At 35.2% G+C, this 27896-nt stretch overlaps 1 protein-coding gene across 1 annotated transcript; it reads right to left on the reverse strand.

Moving 5' to 3' along the window:
* Positions 1 to 19217: 19217 nt before the first annotated feature.
* Positions 19218 to 27592, reverse strand: LOC145681666 (barrier-to-autointegration factor-like). The gene is made up of 2 exons (XM_081753287.1): positions 27465 to 27592; positions 19218 to 19429 (listed from the first exon to the last, which is right to left on the reverse strand). The coding sequence occupies exons 1-2, from the start codon at positions 27588 to 27590 to the stop codon at positions 19280 to 19282; spliced, it is 276 nt and encodes a 91-aa protein (XP_081609413.1). The 5' UTR covers positions 27591 to 27592; the 3' UTR covers positions 19218 to 19279.
* Positions 27593 to 27896: the final 304 nt, after the last annotated feature.

The following is a 27896-nucleotide window of genomic DNA, read 5'->3' on the forward strand; positions in this document are numbered from 1 at the left end:
AGAATCTCTTTACTGGCTTAAATTACTGAAGTATATATACACAATTCATCTCCCTATCTGCTATCTCATTGGCCCGTTCAAACAGCCAATCAGAAGCGTGGAAATCTATTTGAACTGACCAATGGGAACATATAACATTCTACCAGAAAGAAACAACGAGGAGTAAGCAACCATTGAATACACTAATTCACATCCATTTTTCTGTATTTACCAATAATATTTCTCCATTCTTTATTAATGCTGATACCTTTGGTCCAATTCATTAAGTTACATCCCCTTCCTTTTCTATCCACCAGTCTTCTTTCCACTTTCTCGGCCACAACCTTTTTTCCCATTCCAGCACAATAACTTCTTCCCAGTTCACATCATGACCTTTTTCTTTTACGTGTTTAAAGATTGCCTTAGTTTCTCTGCCATATTTCACATCACTTTTATGTTGTTTAATACTTTCTTTCAATAATTTCCCTGTCTCATCAATATATTTAATATCACAATCCTTACAATTCATACAATAAATGACACCTTTCTGATCTCTTTCTTCTTTTTTCCTCCCTTTGCTTTCGACCATGTCCAAGAACGTTCTGCTACCTTTTCTATACACCTTGACCAGTGGCGTAACTAAAGGCTTAAAGGGCCCCTGCAGACAGCGTGGAGTTTGGCCCTTTCTCTACGTCCCACTTCACGATTTGGAGGACCTCTGATGGCTTGGGGCAGCCCCCGCAATGCGGGGTCTGCGAAGCCCTTATTTACGCCACTGACCTTGATCCCTTTCTTTCTTAACATCTTTTTTAAAATCTCGGTATCTTCTCCTAGCCCTACAATTCCTTTCCATACCCCCTTATTGTCCTCTCCACTTTTACCTTTCCCAGAGACCACAGATGCTTTAACGATATCCCTTTTACTATAACCATTCTCATACAGCTGTTCTTTAAAGATTTCCACATTCTCTTCTACATTTTTGTTACAAATTTTGGTAATTCTTTCTAACATATTTCTTACGAAATTAACTTTTGTGCTTCTATCTACATTACTTTTCTTATTACAATAAATACCAGCATTGCATTTCTTTTTGATACCATTGAATCTTAATGCTCTTCCCTTCCTTATTTATTAAAATGTCAAGATAACGTAATACACCTCCCTGCTCTGTCTCTAGTTCTAATTCTATTCCCTTCTTCTTATCTTCAATACTACCCACGAACTCTATCAACTCTTCTTTTGATCCTTCCCATATCCCAAAACAATCATCAACGTATCTACATAAAAATTGAATCTTTTCTTTCCCCTTTTCTACCACATCCTTCCCCCACACATTCATAATGATATCAGACAATACCAGACTTATCTTAGATCCTATACTTAAACCATCCTTAATCTTATATATGTCATTCTTAACTTTATGAGGATCTTGGCTAGAAGATCGAAACGTCACATGTAAATGTATTTTTATATTAAATAAGTGCAGTCTTGTTCAGCTGTGTGTTTATTTTTCAGATTTTATTTGCAAGACGTATGACTATGATTATGTGTCAGAAGTTCATTACAAGCCGGCAATTATAAGGTCTTCGCCGGCATGAATATGTGATAATATGGGAAGGGGGTCGTGATCGAAATTAGGTTAGGAACACTGATATAGGATTATTATTATTATTATTATTATTATTATTATTATTATTATTTCTTTGTCGTCGTCTTCTGATTATTGCTGATCTCATGTGTGTATTGGTTGAGGAGTCAGGCCAGCGTTCAAGGGTCCCGACTTCGAATTCCGGCTGGGTTACGGCTGCTTGTGGATTTAAAACCTTCATAGCAGTGCTAGAGGACAGTCAAGACGGGCCAAAGTCCTTCGTCACTGAACGGGCCCAACAATACCTTTGTTTTCTGCTTCTCATTATTATTATTTTACTCTGATATTAATAATACTAATCATACTACCACCACCACTACTACTACTACTACTACTACTACTACTACTACTACTACTACTACTACTACTACTAATAATAATAATAATAATAATAATAATAATAATAATAATAATAGAAATCCATTTTTGTGTTGTTTCAGCCTGTGCATTTTCTCCAGCGGGTAAACGTGTTGTTTGGAAGTTACGATCGGTGTATCGTATCGCTTTCCATTTGACATCGGTTCGCTTCTATGACGTACTAGAGATCCCAATCACGACCGACTGTTATCATCTTGAGTTTCAAATATTTGTCTTCGTGAGAAAACAGGTTCCAGTGTATCACATTCTGGCATGTACGAGCAGAGTACATAATTTTCAGGGGCTATGGGGAAACGTTCATTCTACTTCCGGTTCAACGACATTGCGATTCGTAAGAGTAAGCATATTTCCATCTTTCAAATTGTGCAAATTTCAATCCAATACTAGTCGAGAAGTTCTATAGCTTTCCTTGTAAGTGCTACAACTGCTGTCAATGCCGAGAAATTTTCGTGTAAGTTCGGTTGCATCTGTTCAGGCGTTATCAAGCTGCAAATACACTGTACACCAAGAAATGAAATTGAAGCACTCAGGGGGAGATACTTTTATTGGTAACTTTCCACTGTGAATAAGAGTGGTCCAAGTACACTCCCTTATGCTACTAAGGATGTTACAGGTTGATTGCTGGAGGATACCGTCAAAGGAACTCTCTAAGTGTGGCCTTGTAGGAGCTAGTCAATAAAGATCAGAGTGGGCATGACTACCGAATCTATTGGAAATTTTATAAGGTAAATATGGCTGTTAATAGAATGGAAGGCTTTAGACAATCAAAATAGATGGTGTATCGTTGTGCGTTGTTGAAAACTCTGTTTATAGCCTGATTAAATATGTTCCTTAAGTTAGTAAGACAAGACCTAGTGGACCCGAAACCATGTTGAGCTGTATTGAAATGGAGAGATAAATTAAAAAGAAGCCCGTTTTTGATCATTTTTTCCGAAGAGAAAGGGTAAATTTTGAGGGAAGAAAAATAGGCATACAGGATGACGCGTGTACTTCCAGTCCGATTCTATAGATGAGAAAGACCTGAGATATTTTTCAAAAGGAGGGAAAATAGCCTTCTATGAGACACCCGTTAAAAAATGAGCGAAAGGAGAACAGAAATAGTAGATGCTGTGGAACGAAGAAAAATCGACCTTATATTGTCAAGGCCTGAGGCTCCTTCAGGTGAAAGAGAAAATGAGAATCACTGATCTAGAGAACTTTTAGGTGTATGAGAAAACGTAAATGAGCAAACGGACTGAACTAAGAGGAAAGCAGATGGTGAATTTGTTACAAAATAATTCATTTAAAAAATTCTGTTCTTTCGTTAGCATCTGCGCTTGAATTATCATTGTGAGTTAGGTAAAGACTGTTCTCATTATTTCTCTCCTTGATTCTCATCTGCAAGTCTAATTTTCAATTTAACATTTCATTCTTCCTATTCATTTTAAATACGTCATAGTATGATCACAGTACCCAAAGTAATTTGACTCGTCAATCTTAGTTGCGATATTGCTGTTATAAAACCGGAAAAAGTTTTTATGTTTGTTATACTGCAGTGTCTTTAACTTGCAACAATGAATAATATATGTGGTATTATAAGTTTTCGTTTCTTATGCAGATATGAAATACGTAATAATCTGACTGGCACAGCTCCTCAGGGTAGGCAGGATAGGCTATCCAATGATTAATGATGATTAATGATTGAGTTTGCAATATTTGTCGTCGTGAGAAAAGAGGTTCCAGTATGACATGTATGACATGTACATAACTTTTAGGGGCTATGGGGGAACATTCATTCTACTTCCGGTTCGACATTGCGATACGTAAGAGTAAGCATATTTTTATCTTTCAATATGTCCTTCACTTGTACAAGTTTCAATGCGATACTCATCGAGGAGTTGGATTACTTACCTTCTTAGAGAGATGTGTATACAGGTAAAATTGTAGAGTAGGTGACGAATGGAAGAGTTATGCATTATAAGATGAATCTCTATGGTTCGGAGCGTGTTGTCCAATAAACTCCATACATTAATATCAATATCAATATATATATATAATGTATTATTTCATTATATCCTACATATTAAAAGAAATAAAGACTGATCACACATAAATCAGAATCAAATCTAGAACAACTGCAACAAATAAATTTGTAGATCATTGATTCCATTCATAGACCTTCTCCAATTCTCCTCATTCCAACATCTTTTTCCTTTCTGGAGAGAAGAATTTGTTTGTCACACTGAGTATGCATTGAAATTGAAATTGAAGCATTTGAAAAACTAGTTGCAGCTGGAATCGAACACAGGTCTCCCAAATGGCAGTTTATTGTGCTAATTACTAGGCTAAAGCGTCTCTTTACCTTCATGGAGTCTGTTAGCTAGTTAAATCGTTTCATGTAAGATCATCCATAATAATGATTCTTCATGTGATTATCACAATCGAGATTTCCATCTTTAACTCAAAAGCAAGTTAAATAGACTTTCCTCAATGAGAAAACAATCACGAAACGTTTCTTAAGTTTTATGAGTATCTTCGTGACTACTAGTATATTTTCTTACCTTTATAGGAGAAATTTGCGGCGTAATGGTAAAGCAGGAGACTCCGGTCGTAGGGAACCGGGTTCGAACCTCGTCGTAGGAATTGTTTTAATTGGATTGTATTGTTGAAGTAATTGGTATAGTTATTCTGTCTTCCTTCATTATTATTATTATTATTATTATTATTATTATTATTAACTACAATTTATACTGTTTTATTAAAACTAAATAATAGCATCCAAAATATTTCATGTAAAAAAATGCACAATCTCGCGCCTTTGTCACTCGTAAAAAATTATCTTATATAGATCAAAGTATATTCCTCCTATACGAACTCTAATACTTACATTCTAAGAACAGTATGAGTCTCTACATCTTAGTGTAAAAATATTTCATGACTAGGCTATTACGGAACACTGAAGTTATTAAATCTTACGATCGTATGTGAATTTAGGCCAGCTATATCAATAGGCATAGTCTGGATAAAATAACTGGACTATCAGAGTAAAAATTAGCGCTTTCTCTAAGTTTATTGACTATATCTTATCCTGAAAATGAAAGTAAGATACAGAACGAAGTTATGAGTGCTCAAAGACACGTCGAATTGCTTCGAGAAAATGTATTCTCTGTAGCGTCATTCGATCTGAACTTAGGAGAAACTTAACATTGGAATGTTGGATAATAAAACCGATAACGTGTCCATCATGTTCTTTTCATAAAGGGTAAGTTTTCACTTACTGACTACACCGTCCTGCGAAAATATTGCGGCCAAAGTAATTTTATGTGATAGACTGTACGTGAGATTTCGTGTCCTTATGTAAAAAATACTACCGGTTGTTTCATATCACATACAGGTTTGCCACAAGTCTTTCTCATGTTTATGCTAATGGAGCTTCGTTTTTGCAAATAAGGTTTGGATTGGGTGTATGGAATGCAGGTATGGACATGTCTGAGATAAAATATTGTATGACCTCTGTTTTGGAGGGGATTAGGTAATTATCAAGTAACACCTGAACAACAAATATAACAGTTGTACTTCGCGCATGCGCAGTGACAGACAAAGTCAATATGCCAAGTTCTTTTGTCTGAGAGGGGATTCTGGGAACGTGTATCACGCCTTTGTCAACAAGTTAGAACGTGCACTTGAAGTCGATCCGTGAGTGAGTTCGTGTTAAAAATGGCAAGTGGCAGTGATGTTCGGAGGCGAAAATCTATGAACAATCCAAACTCTTCTTGTTGCCTATGTGGTCATTATACAATTAAAGGCCAGAAGCTAAATATTACACCATTTATAAAAAGTTTGCACTTGGTATTTTAACATGAAGTTAGGTGATCAGGACAAGAATTTCGCACCTCATATTGTGTGTAAAACGTTTGTAGAAAACCTGCGGCAATGGTACAAAGTGTTGTTGCCATCAATGCAATTGGAATCCCAATGGTTTGGAGAGAACAAAGAAATCAAGTTTAGGACTATTATTTTTGTGAATGTAAAGTGTCCGGTTTCAATACGGAAAACGAAAATCACATTGTGTATCCGAGCCTTCCATCAGGTACAACCCCCGTACCACATAGACCCGATATTCCTGTCCCAAAACCCCAATACAGTTACCAGAGAGTGTCTTTGTCATCTTCAAGTGCGGAGGATGGTAATCATGATACCTTTATACCCAATGTTGAATATAAAACTCTATGTCTTTATAATCAATGTGACTTAAATGATTCGATGCGCGACCTATGCCTTACTAAAGAAAAGAGTGAACTTTTAAGTTCAAGATTAAAAGAGAGAAATCTTATACTTCCTGGGAAAAAAAATCATATTGTTACAGAAGTCAGGATTAAGAATTGAGGCAGTTTTTTGTTCAAGAAGAAGAACGTGTGTTTTGCTGTGATATACAGTAAAACCTGTCAACTTGGCTACCTCTCTAAGTTGGCCACCTGTTTATCTTGGTCTGGTTCGTCTTGAACCTGCATTTTCCCATAAGGCATTCGTTACTTATTACTCTGTAAGTTGGCCACCTGTCTATCTTGGAAGTTGGCCGCATTGAAGCAATGTTTGTCCTATGTTGATAATGATAAATTTACCTGCGTATCTTGGCCACGGGAATACGTTTTGTTATTTTTTCAAAACCTTTTTCGTATTCCCGAACGAGAGCCAAATGTTATGTATTTGTTACTGGAGACAGAGAAGCATAGATCCCCACGATTTGTTCTTGGAGGTCAATGGCCAGAACACTACCCTGACAAAGGGGTGGTGAAAGAAGATGCGAATAAGAAACCTCACGTACAGGAATTCAGGAAATGGTCGTACGTATTTGTTTTCCCTGCCTGTTTTGGTAAAACCATTAGCTATATCGGCTCCTTTCATCAGTGGGTAGCTTTAGTAATTCCGGAAAGTTCTCAAGGTTAAAGCTAACCATCTCAATTGTCATTTATTGGCATGTGACTGCTTGTCGAATAGTAGCGGAGGTTTTGAGATATGAATTCCCCTAAGGTTTTCTCAAAACATCTTTTGCTCCGCTCCAAGGGAAACATTTGTAGCTCATTAACAAGTGGTAGTTACTACAAAATTAGAATGTGCATATGTGCAAAAATAAATAAATAAATAATAATAATAACAATAATAATAGTAATAATAATAATAATAAAAGACATACGTCTAGAATGAACCACCATGAATAAATTTGTTATTAATAACTGATTTTCTACTTTTCGAAAAGTATCTACAGAAAATATTTGTCTCTTCCGAAAAAAATCATATAAACCGCATATAAATTATTGAGTTTATAATTTTACTTTTCTTGTTTTCAATCTGAATAACTCAGTGTGCTACAATACCAATTTCAATAAACTGCCTACTACTTTTGATTTTATAGTTGTCTATGTGATTGGGTTTCCCGTCCGAATAATGCAGTGTACCAGACTAGTTTTCAGGAAGAAAAAGGTACATATATTAAATATACTGTAGTATATTTTTCAAGTACTGTGTATTGTTATGATTACTCTATATGCATTATTTAAAAGTAGCTGTCGTGGTATTGCTTATTAAAATTTTACAATCAAATAATACCAGAAATTCTATTCTAAAGATACACCAATCACACTTATTTTCTATAAGTTGGCCACCTGTGTAAGTTGGCCACTTTTCAATGGAACCGATGGTGGTCAACATAGACAGGTTTCACTGTTACTGGCTTGATTCGTCGTCTTGGAATAGTTTACCAAACTGGCGTCTATTTATTGATTCGAGTAAAAGAAGTCTCAAACTCGTTCTTCTGCACAATGGGAATAAACTTGCTTCAATGCTAGTCGCCCATTCAACATTTCTTCGTTAAAACTATCACAATTTATTTATGGTTATGCAGAAACTGAAATACATTGAACACAGATGGCTACTGTGCTGTGATTTAAAAGTGTACGGTATCATATTGGGACAGCAAGAAAGTTATACAATGTTTCCATATTTTCTGTGTGAATGGGACTCTCGGGACAAGGATAGACACTGGTTAGTTTCTGAGTGGCACAAGAAGAAACAGTTCGTACCAGGAGCAAACAAACATTGTAAATCGTCCATTAATTGATCCCTAAAATGTGTTATTGCCAATTCACATATAAATTGGGAATTATGAACCAGTACGTTAAGAGTTTGGATTGAAGTAGTTTCTACTTTCGGTACCTCTGTCAGAAATTTCCAGGACTGTCGGATACCAAAATTAAGGAAGGAGTTACTGACGAACGCAAATCGGAAGCTTATGAAGGATCCTACATTCACTACGACGATAAACGAAACACAGCTTCAGGCATGGTAGTCAATCAAGGATGTTTCCAGCAAATTCCTGGGGCAACTACTAACAGATTGTCGAAACCATACTGTACATCCTCCAGAAATTATGTTGCCACACGAGTTTAAAATTACATTTCCTACACAGTCATCCGGACTATTTTCCTCCAAATTTAGGAGCATTCAGCGAGGAACATGATTCCATCAAGACATTAAAGAAATAGAAGGAAGATATCAGGGAAGATGGGAAGTCTCCATGATGTCAGATTACCTTTGTATCTAGTGCCAGATAACCCTACTCAGGAACACAAACGTAAATCAAAGCGCAGCAAAAAAATAGTGTTCATGTAGTGAGATTCACACATTCTAGCAATAAACATTATACTTTAAGTAGTGCTTTTTGTATAGTCATTACAATTTTATCATGTTCTATGCACATTGCAGATATTGTCTATTATGGTGAACTTTGTAGTGAAATTAAAACAGTACGAAAAAAATGATTTCATATAGTAAGAAACTATGCGATAAGCAAAAATATAGTTCTCTTGTGGTGAGATATATACCTTTTACAAATTAACATGTTACATAAAATAGTGTTTTGTATATTCGATGCAATTTGATCATGTCCCATTCAAATCACACATATTGTCTATTATGGTGTTTTCTATCGAAATTACAACAATATAAAAATTTAGATAGCAAAAAACTGCACTTGATAAGCAGCACCGCATTTAGATTTGGTAGGGCCCTAAGCTATTAAAGGTAATGCGGCCCTTTATAGTATGTCCAACAATCCTTTGTGAATAACAAATTGTCTGCACTGCAGTGTGCAGCTGCATGTTACATGTTCGTTAAGAACGTAGGCACCCTATGCGGAGAAATGAGCAAACGAGTGATATTTTAGGAAGCAGGCTAGCAGGCGAGGCCCCATTACTCACATCATAGTAGCCTACCAAACAAAAAATTCTGTTGATGTATGTAAGTTTCATAACTTGCTTTTCACTCCCTATAGTTTGAAAATGTATATTCACTTTTTTATAATATTTTGGACCCGCCTAAGAGAGTGGGGCCCTAAGCTATAGCTTGTTTAGCTTATACGAACATCCGGCACTGGTGATAAACAAAAACGGTCCGATATTTGAAATCAGCACACCTAATTTAGTTGAAATCACCTCTTTAAGCTTTTACCGGAGAGAAAAGTTTTATTTCGCAGGCCGGTGTTATTGGTTTCATATATTATGTAATATAAATTAGTAAAACATTTTTTCTGAAAAAACAAATACTTCGACTTGGATTTGAACCTGAAATCCGTAACATGGAAACCAAATACGCTAGGCATTAGACTAGCAACGTAATGCTGTCTACCCATTTTTATCACTGATGTAACTTGCCTGTCTTCCCAATCTGTCTGCAACAGTGTAGAGTATATTATCACACGATATACAGTTGTAAGTGGAAGAGCAAGTGAAAAGTCAATCGTGAACTCAGTGACTGTGAATACTGTTTATTGGGCACTGTTGCTTTTAAGCAACATCGCACTCTATTGCGTTATCCGCACGAATTGTAACTTCAGTGATCATTTAATTGACATTATTATTTTCATACAATATTCGTACACATGATTTGCTGGTCGCTTCTTTTGATACTTCTAATCTTCGTCAACACGGGACAGTCAAATTTAGTATTGTAGAAGCTTTATATCCTACTTTTCGCGAAAGTTCTTTATTTAGTATTTTATTTGTGGTGTCTTGCTCTGTAGGGAAATATTTCAACGAAACTGTTGGTAATAACTGAGAGTATTCTTATGATATTTAACCATAAAAGGGCAATGCTGCTCAGTTTCTACACATAAGGGATCGTCCACATATGGAAAGCTATTTTTGACCAATTTTTACCTCCTCCCTCACCCTTGTCATACTTCGTAGCGTTAGACAAAACCCCTCTTCCCTTCGTTACATAATACTTTTAGATTTTTACTTTTTCGCCGAATTTGCAAATTTTGCGAGTTATTACAATAAAAGATGTTTTTAATTGTAGAATTTTTATTACAAAATGCTTGTATTCTGAATATACTTGTGGCGTTTTTTCGCCAACAAATCAAAGTATTAGAAATCCGTAAGGTTGTTTCATTAATCAGTCTTAATTCTTGTAAATTGCATACTATCGTTTTCCCAAACAGATTCCATTCTTTTAGTTCACGATGATTAGCAAGGATGAAATACTGCCGAAACATACAAGTGACATACGATCTAAAGAACCGACATCGACCTTTTGTTTCGGCATCCGTGATGCTTTGTGTATTTGAAAGTTCGCCAGTGTCGACGATGCAAAGGAGTTCTCTTCCTCATTAACCACAGATTCAAAATGGATGCATACGTGAAGGACCAGGTACATCTCGTTTGTAAACAAGCTTTCGAGCATTTCTTTGGACTTAGAACTTCAGTTTACCTCTTTTCAAATTATTCTTGTCCTGAATCAGTGCCAGAATGCGAATAAACACAACTTCTCCAGAAATATTCAAATCCAAAAAATAAAAGGTTGCCGTACGAGATGAAAATCCGACGAATTAGGTTTTTATATCTTATTTTGCTCTACAAATCGTGGATCGTTGCATCGCGAAAAATATTATTTTACAAAAAATTATTTATTCTGTTTCATATGCGAAATCCCTTACAACAGGGATGCAAATAAGCAACAACATTTTACTAGCCCAATTAAAAAACTACTAGCCCACATCCCACAATAGAAATCATTTAGTTATCTTCGGTATTGTATTAAATAATCGCCCGCACCGATGAACCACTCGCCCCGTGCGAGTGGTTATTTGCATCCCTGCCTTACGAAAATAGAGTGGGCAATGATTCAAATCAAAAAGGTTTAAATAATATTATCAGAAATAATGATAGAATTTGGAATGCATTGGTATTTTCAAGCGATGGTTGCAATTACTAAAAACTAACTCCAGCAAATTGTGTGCCGTAAACGCAATCTTGAGATAGCTACAGGGTAATGCACGCAGGGTTCTTTAACTGTCACCCTGGTGTCCAGTAGTGCCTTCGAACCCTTCTGCATGATTTAATTTAGATAGGCTGTAGCTCGCTATTTTCCAAAACAATAGAAATATTTATTTATAAAAAGAAAGAATTGGATAAAATTATTGTTCAAAAGATTGTATATGAACCTGTAAACCTGTGAAGGACCTATTTTATGTCAATGTTGTTTTGAAATAAACACCCTTTATTTTGTAACCAAAGTATAAAAATACATTAAAAATTACGAAATTATGATCAGGAAGACATGGGTCAAATGCTATCAATGCTTGCCAATTAAAGGGTTAAACGAGGCTGTTGCCGAAACACTTACGTTTAGCTACTTTGATTATAGTTTTACTTCTTTTGACTTGTTGAACTGTTGACTTGTTACAACTCTTAACACACATTAACTGCAGAAAAGACCGTTTTTGTTGCGTACGGCATATTGATTTAATAAAAAAAGCGAAGATGGAAGGCTATTCGTTCCTTATAACTAGAAGAAGAATAATTGGTATGTGGGAAGCTACGATGCCTAGACAACAAATCGGTCGAGCAATGGGACTGGATATTAAAACTATAAGACATTGGATTTGAGGATTAGAAGCAGAAGGGGCGCAGCAAAACAATTTGTGCTGCGACTAACCTGGAAACAACTTTAGGTCTGTAATGCAGTACAGACAGAGTCAGGTGACGACCTAAGAGATACGGAATTCGCTACGGACGTGTGATAGGAAAATGAGTATAAGAGTAATGCTTATAAAGTTTCTTTATGTCTCTTGTGTGGGACGAGTTTTGCGTGAGCACCATAAGTGTACTTAGAATTCATATCACCTGATCATCTAATGTGAATGAAATAAATCCACACTTCGAGGAGATAGAATTTGTTATGTGACATACCTGCGTACGGCAACATGAATTTTCACTATTTCCATGTATATTAAAGAATTTTAAATGTACATGTTGATTATTGAGGATCTTGTTGGAACAGTGGCAACACACACGCCTAAGCCATGGGACGAAATGGTCTTTGTCTGTTTTCACGGGACACAGCATCTATAATAATTAATTTATTGACAATGCATATTACATACAACTATTGTTTGTTACTTATACAAATTAGTCTATAAATTTTGATAGGAAGTCTAACTGAGGCTTCTAAACTTATGATACTACGATTACAGCGCCAAATTTATGGTACTGAGAACACCGTCTAGTATCTCTTTTCCAAGCGAAATACTTTGATCTGTTATATGTTTGTGTTACTATACAAGTGGATTTCGGCTCTGTCGAAAATTTGAAACACATTCCGACAGATTTGCTTGATGATGTAATATAGAAGTTTTCAAGCTCTTGGAAGATTAGAATTCTTTTCCTCAGCATTATACATTGCCTCAAAACTGGAATTTTGCGAAAGATACAAGATGCATATAGAATTAATGCAGGTGATGCAAACACACATTCTCAATTTTCTTCATGGGTGTTAGTGTTGCCTACGTTTTCCTCCCAAAGGTCAATGTTTATTTTTTTTCTTGTTTATGTGTATGTGTATGGACATGTTACACTTACGTCTCGCTATCATAAATGCGATGTTAACTTCGGAAAATATGCAGTCATTTGAGGAGAAATCAGGATCTACTATGCTTCGCTGCAAGATCAAAAACATTGAGTTACTTTGGGTGGCTTGCAATGGCGAAGAAAACATCTTTAAGAGCCCACAAAAGCAGATCAAGAGGTCATGTGTGTTTAGAGCTTGCTTTGAATAGTACCCTCTAAGGTCCGGCTGCGCGGGTTATTTGGGTCTCTTATTGCCGCCACTGGAGGAGTGTGACATGGTTGCTTTAATGAAACAAAATTAAAGTAATAAAATGGGGAAGTAATGAGCTAAATCATCTGAACAGAAAGAATGTTTCTAATATTAAAAATTATGATACATATTTCATGATATAGATTAGATAGTAAATGTAAACTTCAAATAATTTTTTACTAATCTTACATTCTCAAATACCTAATACGAACTCGGAACTAGACTTTAACATCGCAATAATTGGAGATAATTAGCTTGAGTTTCAGTGGATATAAAATCTAGTGATTGCATTATTAAATAGTGTAGCATAAACCACGTCTAAACCTTAGTATTTTTCATACATGCATTAACTATTTGCGTTAATACAGAATTATGTTTTGTTTTAATAAATCAAATCCATAGTAACTCATGGTCTGCAACTGCAATCATTTCAATATTAGACCTACAACTTTTTTGCTGATACACAACAGGTTCGCAAGATCTAGGTAATGGATTCTGCATGACATTGAAGTATGAATCACATCAGGTATTGAGCGGTAACCCAATTTTCGGTAAAAATTGATCTGATACAAGTTACGCTTTCCCTCAAGTACTCAAACAATTCTTCGACAAATTGCGTAAGTAATCTCTGGAGTACGGCGACACTAATCCTAGCATCTTACAGCCCTTGTGACTCCTGCCAGTGGCTTAACAGATGAACTTTAAATCCTTGTGTAGGTCAAGGGGGATTAGTAAAGGACTCTTGGCAGTCCTCAAGTCAAAACGTCTTCTATCATAAGGTATTGATTGGACCCTGAACTCACTAGTGTTTATGTATTCGGCCTGACCGTCAAATGGCTAGGAGCCAACATAGTGAGATCTCCCACTCTTCTAGCTGGCACGATTTCAGGTGCAAGACTTGACATGTATTCCGCGTGTATTCCGACTTGACATGTATTCCGTAAAAACGTTAACACTCTATAACGTTAACACACTGTATTATTATACTTCCTTTTGTATATACACACTAATCAATACAGCAATAACTCTTCTAAACGACATTGGTACTCAAGAAAATGAATAAAATTTTCCTTGTTCAAATATATTAAGGGAAACTACGCTTCTTTATTACTATATTGATTCTATATCATTTCTGTACAAATACAAATCTTAAGAAACAATAACTCTGCTAAATGACATTGACACTAGACAAAGAATATAAATGCTCCTTGTTCATATATATTTTTTTAAAAAAATCTTCACTACTAACTTTGATTTTATTAATATTTACTTAGAGAAACTAATATTCAGAAGCAATAACTCTTCTGAATGATTTTTATATTCATTTAATGAAATAATTTAAGGATTTCGCCATATTTTCTTCAGGAGGGGCAAAGTCAACCTATTTCAATTTCGATTACTTTTCATGAATTTAGGGTATTCAGGGGATTTCAAACTTGAATATCATTATATATACATAATAAGTGTACGATCGAGAACAATCAGTTCTTAGAAATGATTGTTTTTGTATTACTAAATAAGCACAATCTATGTAATTCTGAATGCTGCTTTTCAATGTAAAAATGAAATTAGTATGTTAATATGAAAGCGTAGTTTTTATACAGTGACGTATTGTCTTCTTTACTTTTCCTTCTTCACTGGTATCAACACTTGGTGAAGATGGAGAGACTCCAAGGTTAATTTGTTAATGCCTTCATGCAGCACAATGAACACTCAGGAAATACAGGCCATTCAGCCGTTTATTATTCATAGTTGATCGGAAAAAAATATTCAACACGACCCAGAGTACTCAACGATCGTTCAAGGTGGACATCATAGCAAAAAGTATACAGAAGAACTGAAGACAGTACTTCAGTAAATCAATATACTTTATGTCTATAATTTGTAACGCCATTATCTTTCAACAGTTCGTACCATGTTTGACAGTCTGGAATAAAATTGTTCAGTATTTCAAGATTAAGCGTCATGACATGAAATGTGTTTTTCTTGCACTTCGAAAAGCGGCTTTGAAATAAAGTAATTAGTAAATCTACTGTGCAAGGAGGGAACGAGTACCAAACATCTTCATTGTTCCTCAGAAAACGCAATTTAAAAGATTTCGCCTGATATTGCACCTCTCTATGGCGATAGAAAAGCCAATTTCAAAGCCTTAAGTTCATTTCGCACTCATCTAAGACTAGAAGACAAAAAATCTGAATAGCTTCAGCTCCTTTTGCACCAAGCTAGAACGACACAAGAAGCTATCTGAAAGGTTTTAGCTCATTTGCAACTGCCTAGGGGGATATAGTAGTAGATTCAAAAGCTTTGTCTCATATTTCATCCATCTAAAGCGATAGAAGGATAACTTAAAAGACTTCAGCTCGTTTTAGATCCACCTAGGACGCCAGAAGAGCAAATTTCAAAGGTTTCAGCTCTTTTCACACCCACCTACTATGGTCTCTGAATATCTTCCATTGTTTCACTTAATTTCTCATAAACAGAAAAGTACAAATACTTACTGAAACACGGCAGGAAACACAAATTTTGATATTCTACAATCCTAGCTTTAGAAAGGCTTCAGTCCATTTGTCCATTTAGCACCCATATACAGTACACTGATAGAAGAGATACTTTGCAAAGGTTTTATCTCATTTTGCACACACCTAGGACGACAGAAGAAGCAATTGCAAAGGCTTCAGCTTATTTTGCATCCACCTACAACCCCAAGGGAGGAAATTTCGAATTTTTCAGTTCTTTTTGCACCCACTTACTATAGTATTTCCATATGTTCCATTGTTATACTTAATTTCTCATAAACGAAAAAGTACTAATACTTACTAAAGTATGGTAGGAAGCTCAAATTTTGATATTCTACAAACCTAGCTTTCCTCAAGTTGGCTCTTGTCGACGGTCGTATTCCTACAATATTAACTGATTTAATATTAAGCAATGGCCAATCTGTTGAATCATCTTTGTGCTCAAAAAAGAAATGAAATAATTTTGTGTTTAAAAATTAGAAAATACTACATTTTCTCAATTTTTGATTTTAATTTTATTGAACATTTACAAACAAAAATAAATGTTAAGAAGCAGTAAGTGTTCTGAATGACTCGGAGGGAAAAAAATGTATTGTACCCAAATAATTCAACTCTGTTTTATCTTTCTTAATTTTGATTTTATTGATTAATAATACAGGTTCTTATATTACTATTTTAAGAGATGGTGATACATGAATTTATGAAATATGTAGTCTCTTAACATACATTAATTTTATAACAGTTATTCAAGTGTGCGGTGCGCTGAGATACGTTTTTCAATTAGTAAGTATTTACTATGATACACTCACTTATTGATTGCAACACATTTTATTTTACTTTGTGTACAAGATTTTATAGAAATATAAATGAAATACACAGTTATGGGCTATAATACCCCGCTCTAGGAAGAAGTGCTTTGGTTTGATACAGTATTTTTACAGTAGAAATTGTCACATAACTGAAGTTTCGAGAAAGCGATTAGGTTCAGAGAAGACTAAGATCCTTGGGGTCTTGCAGAGATACTGAATCAGTATTAAAACTATTACATTACTATAGTTATATTGAGACTTGTTTACATATTATAATATCAAAGAAATGAACGCTTTGTATCTGATAAATATACTGATACATTATTGAAATTGTCATATAACTAGTTTCTCTAAAGCAAGTGTATAAATATTGCTATAGAAGTGAAAGACGTATTCTATCTGATGAAGAACTGATACAGCATATAAGAAAACATAGCCAAAGTGTTGTTTTTATAATAGTTGTGTATTTCTTTGTCAAAATGCCTGAATGAAAAGACATTTGCATCAATAAAGAATCCAAAATAAATGGACGAGTTTCCAATACCATCTTTTTCTATACATGTTTTATATGTACTATGCTGTTGTCAATGCATTCAAAGTGTATTTGAATTCGAAAAAATCCTTGCCGGAAATAGATTATTTCAACTTCCAAAGTAAATAGAAATTGAAACCTATATTACATTCCACATCTCACAGTTAGCCTGATTCTCAAAACTCGTTCATATGTTCACGATGTTGATTGTATATGAAATCAAGAATGTAGTACTCTCAATAAAAACATTGGCTATGGCTTTACCTAAACCACCCACCGACCAACTGCACCCACTCTTTGGATCGACAACTGATTGGAAAATCCTACAAATCAATCATAACTCCCCATTCCTGCCTCCACTGCATGTACAGTAAGGGACACTTCTAGATGGTACATCCATATGGAAATTTACGGCAAAAGTGTACCATCCAGAAGTGTTCCTTACTGTACAATATACTGTTCGTTTCCTTTTTCATACTAACCTTGAAGGTTGGAGCTATGGCTCTTCTCGAAAAATTAAATAACAAACATATCACTCGGTTCATATTCTTAGATCAGTTATTTCGAATGCCCATATTGAACGTGCCCCTTTGCTGTCGAAGAAAAGGCGTGCATGTTTTCTGTGCTCGTAGTTCCATGTTCGATTCTTTGTGAGGCTATGTAGCTCGTATACAAATTCGAATACTGTTTCATGTCCCTCTTTAAACAGTACTACCCATCTCATATACATTCAATGTTGAAAAGAAACGTTAAAGTAAACTAACAGTTAACCAACAAAGAATATCATTGTTTATGTCATATTAAATCCCAACGTACGGCATAAATTAGCTTACAATTTAAGGTGACCAGACGTCCCGTTTTAGCCGGGGCAGTCCCTAATTTTCAACCGTTGTCCCGTTTCTTTCTGATTCTCAAACGGGACGTCTAAATGTCCCGTTTTTAAGCAAACTTGACCGAACTGTCCCGTAATTATTATTCAAAATATAAATTTTCAATGCTAATTCTACACTCTTCCGTACCAACACGCATTAGGAAGGTTCAGCTGTGCCTAGAACTTCTGAATATTCAAATGAAAATTGAGTGTTCTGTGGTTCAAGTGGGAATTGAGTTGGAATCCTGAATGTTGAAGTAGTTAAAAGTATTGTTGGGTTGTACTTGAGTTAGAAACGGTGTGTTATCATTCTTACTTGTGTATTTTGTAAATTGAAAACACTGCTGAGTCCCGAAATGCAATGTGGAAGTCAGCCCCTCCCCCATCGCCGATTTGTATGCGTCCCGTTTTTGAAAGTAAAAGTTCTGGTCACCTTGTTACAATTGATTTCGTATTTTCTATTCCAATTCAAGCATTTATCTCTAGTGCCATATGGATTTATATAAGTTTTTAATTACAACATTGAACTTTCTACCTGCCAATATATTGAAAGAATATTTGAGTTCAAAAGCTATAAAAATGTTTTTCGAACAGAGAGTCTTTCAATTCACTGAATAAGTGGAAATCAGAAAGTATTTTGGTACTTTTGCAACACTTTACATTGGAAGATGTGTAAATAAGTATTAATGTTGTGACATTAACAATACTTTTTAAATGTTTAATGATACTATTAGACAAACTAACGATAACGCAGAGGACTTAACAATACTCTGATACCAACAAGTAACAGCGTTTTTGAGTCCATAAGCAAGGAACAACTGCTTTCCGGAAAGAAGAAGCATTCGACTGTAACACACAGCATACTTCACCAACAACTCCTCAGTTTGAAGGAAACAGATAGATAACGTAGATGTAAATACGAAAACTATCGAGTTGTGACCTATGAGAATGTCTGACAAACTTGAGAATCTTGTCAACTATGAGTTGTGGAGAGTGAAAGCGACTGATTTCCACTTGCTCCGGAAGTTGAGACTATCTGGAAAATATTTTGTCACTACTGATAAACTCAAAAACACTTTAAACACATTGTCATCAAGCACTATAAAATACAATGGTAGCATAGAAAAACTGCTTTCACACTATAATAAGTGTTTGAAAGAGTTGAAAAGTGGATTAAAGATTCTTAAGTTTGAAATTATGAGCGTAGATAGTTACCAATGCAAACATTATGGATTTTATTTAATTCGTAATTATCCTAAAAAACAAAAGATAAAATTTTGAACGCAGTGATACGTATGCCTCTAGAGATACAGTATACATATGTTTCAACATTTTGCAATGTCCTTCGCAATCCCTTGTAGAGTTAAGTCGCACGTAAATATAGAGAGAAATAACTCAATTAAATAGGATATATTAATATAGAAATTCATCACACCAATCTTTTAAGCAGTTGTAACAGTCGATTGCCTGCTTTCTATTAGCTCCAGACTCGTCTTGTGCCCATTCTATGAAAAGTTCCTTGTTCATCTTGAGAACTAGAAATTGTCCAAGTACTGTTTGAGCCTGCAAAAGTTTTGAAAATAAAATATCTAAAAAATGAAAATCAAGTCATTTTATTTATTATACAAATTATATGCTGCTAGAATCACTTAACGCTGAAAATATTTGATAGCTGCAATTAAAATGTTTGATTTTACGTCTGGTATTAAACTCATGAATACCATATGTTGATACTGAACAACATGGATCGTCGTCTTGGAATATACGGAATAATAAGGAATGTCTCTTGCATTAGATTAACATTTCTGATAAAGAAATGAATCACGGACAATATGGTCAGAACAGTGATTGGTAAGAGATTAATGTCCAGGATGATTCTGAAAACAACCACAGAAGGCGTCGTTGCTTTGTACCTAATGTGATTGTGATTTATCACGTTTTTCTCGATCGAGCGAAACGACATTGGTCATTGCAATACTGGATTACATGAATACACCGCATCCTTGAACACAAACATTCAGCAGGTGACACAGATATTGTCTTCTGATATTGTACATGTAGCTCGAAGAACAGTACAGATTTTTCTGCGAATCCGGTATGCAACCTTTTATCACTCACCATATTGTCCTTACATCTCTTCCACCGAAAACAACCTAAAATCTTAATCAATTTATGGCAGCAAATAACTTCCTAATGATCGGATGATGAGGCGTACAACGCAGAACTCATTTGTACTACAGACTCAAGACTATTTTCGTAATGGGATCCGAACTTAGCTCAGTGATGGCAAAGTTATTATTCTGTTCACGGAGAATACTCTCATTAATTACATATTGTAGTTTTCTTTTAGACACATATCAGCTAGGCATTTCAATTGCAACAACCAAATAATTGAAAAAAATTTAATTACAGAGACTCCAGATGGACAGAAGCATTTCAAAAAATTTATGTGTAGAGAAAATTGTGTGAAACTAAATATATATATTTCAAATAATACTCTCAAAACTTGTTATAAGGGTTTGTCAAGAAAGTGATCAGACTGGTTCAACGAAACATATTTTTATTGGCAACAATGTCAAATACACTCAATACATTTCAAAACCACACCCTTCTGTAGTGGGGAAACGCTTCCAATGATCTGTCTATTGTTTGTATGCAAGCTGGTACTCACTTTCTGGAATTTTGTTAATTTTTCGTATGTCCTCCACGGTTATATGGTCATTAGAGGGAAGTGTCGCTATGCCCTATTTTAATCAGGGCACTGTGCACACATTTTGCATCTGCTAGTCATTTTTTTACAGCGTCATGAACACTTGTTTCCGGAAAGCTCAATTCTTCAGTATTAAGCAATCACTTAAGTATCGGTCAGTATCCAACAAATAACACACACAATTCACATTTCCTCCTTTTCTGTCATGAATCCTGAATCGCTGCTTTTCTTCCATGTTTTCTCTTCCATTTTTAGTGGGTTTGTGTCACCTAGAAATTAGAAATGAACCCATTGTTGCAGGTTGCCTCCTTTGTAGTAAGCAGTGTGCCGTTTGGTTTGGTAGTTAGCTGCATCATCCTCGTCTTCCAGTTTCCTAGTTGGCGTCCTCTTCCCTGGCGTTAGAATGGCCCTGATAAGGGCCTCACTTCTAAATTTTGAGTTAGAAGAAGTATGTCTTAATAGAGATTAGTTTCTTTAAACTTGTGTTAGTACCTCGGCAATGTTATCCCGAAGAGTTAGTATTGCATTACCGTCAGCCGATAGTAGGTCCAAAAGTTGTACATTCTGTATAACCAGGATGAATTTTGGCTTATAATACGGGTTAAACCGACTCGAAAAATCCCTATTTTCTTAAAGGTCATGTGTTAAGCGTTGTAAGAGAACCTCACTTTCAACTAAGTCTATTTTGGTGACAAAATTATCTCAAAAGACTACCTTATCACGGAGAGCAATCTTTAAGCACCAACCCCTTGTTAACACCTCAAGATAATCCTGAAGTTGCCATTCTTTTTGCTGAAGTATTCATCTCCACTTGCGGTTCTTCTTTTTTCTCTTCTTCTCTACGAGCGATTCGAAGCTGTCTACTACGAGGTGTAAATCTTTACCTTTTCACTCGAAACGAGACCAAGACTATTAAAAATCAAAACTCTGAATCCTTTAACATGTTTTGAGATCATACTCTGCAAACATCATTAGTTCAAGTCCGCTATAAGTAAAACACGATACTAAGAAGCTTGGAAAAGAGGACTTAAGGCAACCATTTACAACGATTTTGTTACAAAATCTATTTTTGTTTCCTTTGTAGTTTCGCTTTTACTTAACCCCTATTTTTTGTCCTAAATTTTTTCGTATTCTTTTGTCGTGGGGTTTCACAGACCCCAATATTGTAGACTGTATGTATATTGAAAATTACCACTAACAATTTAATATTACAATTTACAATGACCATCTTAGATTGTATCTATATTGAAAATGACTACTAACAATTTACTATTACAATTTACAATCATAACTAACTTAACCTAACATAATATCGTAGATTGTATCTATATTGAAACTCATGACTAACAACTTACTGTTACCATTTACAATGTCCACTAACCTAACCTAACCTAACAATTTATTATTTAGCTTAATATTCATTTAAAAAGCAAATCCTTTTCTGTTTTAGAATTTAATCTTTATTAATGCTCAAAATACAATTTCACATTTGGTACATTTCAACATATTCCTCATTATTACAAGAGAGCTAAGTTTTTTCACGTTTATTTACATGTTGCAACAAATAACTGCTTGGTGCTCTGCACAAAAGTATTTGTTGCATTTTTCACAAACTAGTCTACTTTTTCTGTCCTTCTTCCTATCACAAATATGACAACGCTTTCTTCTGTTTGCAGATGACGCTGAAATTGTTGAAGTCCTTTCAGTTTTGGAGATTCCAAAGTGTTTCATTGCTTCAGTCACTGATTTTGGTAACCGAGCTGACATCTCGCATCTTCGCTGCATGTGAGGGTTTACCATGTCCTCCACAAGGCTGGTTACAAATTTACGCCTCACATTGGGTTTATTGCATAAATCTGGATTTTGAACTTTGAACATTATAAATGCATTCAGCGTAGAAGCATCTACCATATTGAAGAACACAGCTAATGGCCACCTTCTTATTTGCCGTTTTGTTGTGAATTCTCTCACCATTTGGTCAAATTTATCCACTGCTCCTTTGGTCTTGTTATATCTGGCTTTTTCTTACCTGTGTCAGATACAGCGGTATCATGATGCTGCGTGCTGAGTAAAATCACAGCTTTGCTTCTCTTAGGTGCATAAATTACGACCGTTAGGTTTCCGTTGAATCCGAAGACAGATGTCAATGGACTACGAGATTTACTAGGTTGCATAATGTCCGGGATTTCACGTCTGTTCTTCTTCATGGTTCCAACTTGAGTGAGATTCTGAGTTATCAGGTACTGAGCAAGTTCAACTCTTGTAAAATCATTTTCCATAGTAATATTCCTTCCACTTTTGAACAAATGTTTTTAAAGTTTCATCACAACGTTCTGAGCCAGATTCTTCTCCATAGTACCTCCTGGTTGCTTTCCTACGTATACATAACCATTGAGTGCAAAATAGTTCAGTGCATCACATAACCAAAATATTTTTATGCCATATTTAGCTGGCTTATTAGGCATGTATTGAACGAAACTGCAGCGACCACGAAATGGAACTAGTTATTCATCCACTGTTACAGAATCACTTGGTATATAATAATTTCTACATTTTGCAAGAAAACATTTCCAAACAAATCGGATGGGGGCAAGTTTGTCTTCTTTCAATCTATTTGCTCGTGTTCGTTTATCATCAAATCGACGAAACCTTAGAATTTGATGAAATCGCATCTGTGACATAGTCCCACGATACAAATGAGCATTTGCACCTTTGTACATTTCTATTACAGGACAGTCCCAATTACGATCAACCCCTGCCTGAATGCACAGTCCTAGAAATGCAATTATTTCTATCTTATCTAGTGGGTGTGTGCACTTAGAGCTTGAATCGGCAGTAATGATTGCTTACAAGGAGAGACAAAAACAGCGGTCACACTGACAAATGAAGAAATTCTTAACTTTTTCTTCTTAGATTGGAAGAAATTGCGATCAACTAAGGTCAGTTATACACGATCAAACTTTCTGTTTACTTTGCATGTATCAAATTCTGGATGAGCGCATTCCTAATTCGATCAAATAACTTCACCAGTGGATGCAAGGTATATTCATTTGTAGATAACACAGTCCCATCTTCTAAATTGTCAATAATAAATTTGCGAGTCACACAAATTTACGTCACTCCGCAATTTATCAGTGATAATGTAGAGGGTAGGACTGTGCTACCTACAAATGAATACACCATGGATTTACCGGTGAAAATATCTAACTTGCCTAACTGAGCTACGGCCGCTTGGTCAATTTGGTGGTAAACTAACACACAGAAATACGCTGAAAGAAGACAAACGTTCTCCCATCAGCCTTATTTGAAAACATTCTGTGATTATTAGAGTAAAACACAAGTTAAAATCACAAATTTATAAATTGTCTTTTCCTAGTACTTTCCCCCTTGCAACAGACAGATCGCTCTAGTCCCTTAGCAGCAGCAACCAGTGACGGATCTTGGAGGTAAAATTTGGGGGGGGGCAACTAGATTCCAATCTATGATAGGTATATCATAAGTTTACGCAAACCATTTTAATTTGAAAAATATATATAAATAGTAGCTTCAATTGTTTCTGACGTTCAAAAATTTGGTGGGGCTCGGGCCACCTAGACCCGGCTAGATCCGCCACTGACATCGGCAAAAAAGTACGAGCTATTTTGAAATCATTTTACATTAGGATAATTGTCAGAAAGTGAATAATATATTTTAAAATTTCTTCATAACTATTAGCAAACTGATTCCCAGTTGGGGTCACACAGACCCCACGACAGAAATAGCAGGATTGTTTACAAATAAGTCAGATAATTATGGCTTAGGCGAAATAAAATTTGTAATAGTCATAAAATATACTTAAAATTGATATTCTGAAGATGTCAGAAACATACTGTGTTTTAACTATCAAAATAGGGAAATAATCGAGCCGTATGATTGCTTGGGGTCTGTGAGACCCCACGACGTAAAACTGGGGTTAAATATTTAGTTTCGGTTTGAGAATCAGAATTAACTCTATCAAAAGATCACTTTAGATTAAATTCTGGAATGATTTTGTAGAAACAATGGCTTCAATACCATGTCTGAACCGTTTCCTTTAAATCAGGAAATACCTTGTAGAAAAGGAAAACTCGAAATCTGATCCCAGTAGTACCAATATAGGTATCTCGGTTGCTTTTCCCTTTAAGCAAAGTGTTTAAATGTATCACAATTCTTTCTTCATAGTAGCTTGTTGCCGTGATTTGACCACGAAATTTGAGGAGTCGAGTAATATGGTTTCTTCGTGCTATTTGTTAAAGTATGTAGAACACCCGTCTCATTTCCATTCTCGAAGACTTTTCTCGTTTCATTTCAATCGTGTTAAATCTTTCTTCGTCTCGTTTTGTTAATTTATGTCCAAACGTATACTCTCATTGTTTCTTATGACTTCATCTTGAAATTATAAGAAGCCCTCTGCGCCACGAGATGTTCACGAATAGTGAGGTAACATTTAAACTAGATTTATTACTGGAGTGTATATTTAAACGTCAATATATATTCTTTATTGGATTCGTACAATCTTCTTATCGATTCAAAGTTTTATACTAAGAATAAGGCAACACTGAAACAGTTTATGAGATCTAACAAGATACATTCGCGAAGTGTCACGTAGGTATTCGTGTAAAATTAGTTCAAATGCAAAATTCTAGGTGGTTCCATGTATATTGTACTAACTTTAGCGGCTCATACCGGTAACTTATATATTTATGATCCTTCGTATATTCAGAATTCAGTCATCACTACCATAACCCTCGGATACAAAATTGCTTTTAGTTTCTTTGGAAGTCCCTGTACATGAATGTAGTCATATGCAAAACTAACTGAATCAAGAACTGCTTCTCTGACATATGTTACCCACCAAGGTCACCATCTTGGATCCGCTATATTGTATTCAACTTCCGGTTTTCCAAATGGGAATTAGTATAAGTGATACATCGAATTAATGTAAACTTTTCTCGGAAATTCATTGTTGTAGTGAGTTTTACCGTAGCTTGTACCCTTTCGACAATATTGCACGTTAAATGTTAGATACTTCACGAATATGGAACCCAATAGAAAGTTGTGCAGTGCCCCGTGTGTTATGTAATCATTTACGTGATTCACCGTTGACGAAATATTCCTTGAACATACATACCTGTAGACACACAGACGTCAATACGAAAATGGTAGCTCTTAACTCAAACCTGGTCTATCTGGATTTGTATTAGGCATATTGACTAAAATACAATACGTACTTCTTTGTTATAACATGGAAGTAATAACAATAATTCACGGAAATGTGATAAGATTATGAACCAATATTGTAAAGGGTTTGTTTATACCTACGGTATTTTTCCAGTTAGAAATTGTTTTGACTTGTGAACATCAAAAACGTAGAGCATAACTGAAATTATTCGCGAAGTGCCTGGAGGGATTTAGCATGCAATACCTTCCAAAAGGTACAAGCTACGGTAAAATTCACATCAGTGAATTTGAGAAAGTTGTCCATGAATTTGATGTATCACTTGCACTTATTCTCATTTAGAAAACCGGAAGTTCAATTAAATATGGCGGATCCAAAACATGTGTCAGAGAAGCACACTTAATCCAATTTGTTTTTCATATGCGCACGTTCATTTTCAGTTACATCTAAAGAAATTAAAAGCAATTTTGTGTCCGGGCGTTATAGTAGTGTATGATCGAATTCTGGATATATGAATATCCATAAATATAAAAATTATCGGTATGAGCAGTTAAAATTAGTACAAGTCACATTGAGCAGCGGAGAATTTCGCATTTGAATCAATTTTTCACAGATCCCGAGGGGACACTTCGCAAATGTACCTTGTAAGACTTTAGTAAATAAGTACCGAACACGACATTTGTGAAATTTGTCACCTCATCTCGAAAACGAAATTAAAATTACCACCTTTGTAGCTTTGTATTCGCTGAGGAATTAGTTTATTTCGAGAATTAGGGGTTCTGTGTTCCTTGAAGGATTAGATTCTTTAGAGATATAAGAATTCTGTACACTTAGATTCTTTACGAAATTAAAAGTTTTGCATTCCATGAATGATTATATTCTATAGATAATTAGGGGTTATGCACTCCTTGAAAGGTTAGTTACGTTAGAGAATTACGAGTTCTGTGTTCCTAAAAAGATTATATATATATATATATATATATATATATATATATATATATATATATATATATATATAGCGAATTAGGGATTCTGCGTTCCTTGATTTTTGTAGAGAATTAGGGTTTTGAGATCCTTGAAGAGTTAGATCTTTAGAGAATTAGGAGTTTTGCGTTCCTTGAACAATTAGATTGTTTAGTAAATTAGGGGTTCTGCGTTCCTTGAAGGATTTGATTCTTTAGCGAATTAGGAGTTCTGCGTTCGTAGATTCTTTAGAGAATTAGGGTTCTGCTTTCCTTGAAAATTACATTCTTTAAAGAATTACATGTTCTGCGTTCCTTGGAGGATTAGATTCTTCAGAAAATTAGAGGTTCTGGGTTCCTTGAAAGATTAGATTCTTAAGAAAATTAGAGATTCTGGGTTTCTTGAAAAATTAGATTCTTTAGTGAATCATTGCTCTCTGAATAAGTGCATATTTAAATGGGGCAATTTGTAGTTTCGTATTCATTTTAAAAAAATGGATTCTTTAAAGAGGTTGGGATTTGTATTTCTTAAAGGATTGTATTATTTTGGAATCAGGGGGATTTCAGTATGCTGGGGGATTAGATAAATCGGGCTGTTTAGAATTGAGTTAATATTTGAATTTCAGGGTTTATAACTATGTATTTGTTGAGGGATTGATATCTTTACAGAATCGCTTGTATTATTGTTTTCCATACTATTAAGATAATTTAGACGAGTTGATGTTTTACCTTGTCAAATCCTTTCTTTCGTAATCGTTCTCCAAGAACTGGTCCTATTCCTGCCAAATCGGTCACCGGCTTATCACCCATTGGTTCAGCTACAAAATTTCGGTGTACTTTCGAAGTAGTACTCATCTCGGACCTTGGGCATAAAAAGAAAATTTACTTAGCAATATAATATATTAATTGAAAGCAGAACCAAATATATGCACAAGCGATTTCTAATACCTCGTAAGTCTCTATGATCAAAACTTGCCGCGTATCATAAGTAATAATTTAATTGGCAACGGTCAGACGACCACTGCAGCACCGGGCTGTTGGTGATGCTGTGTTAGGGCAAATTCGGTGCTTCCTGAGGAGCAATGAAACGGAAGTGTACAGTGAACTACGTAGACAGTGAAATGGACGATCTCTTTAATTTCAAAAGATAGCAAAGTGTTG

This window comes from Thermobia domestica, chromosome 3 (assembly GCF_964235325.1).
Source record: "Thermobia domestica chromosome 3, izTheDome1.hap1.1, whole genome shotgun sequence".
NCBI classification, from domain to species: Eukaryota; Metazoa; Arthropoda; class Insecta; order Zygentoma; family Lepismatidae; genus Thermobia; species Thermobia domestica.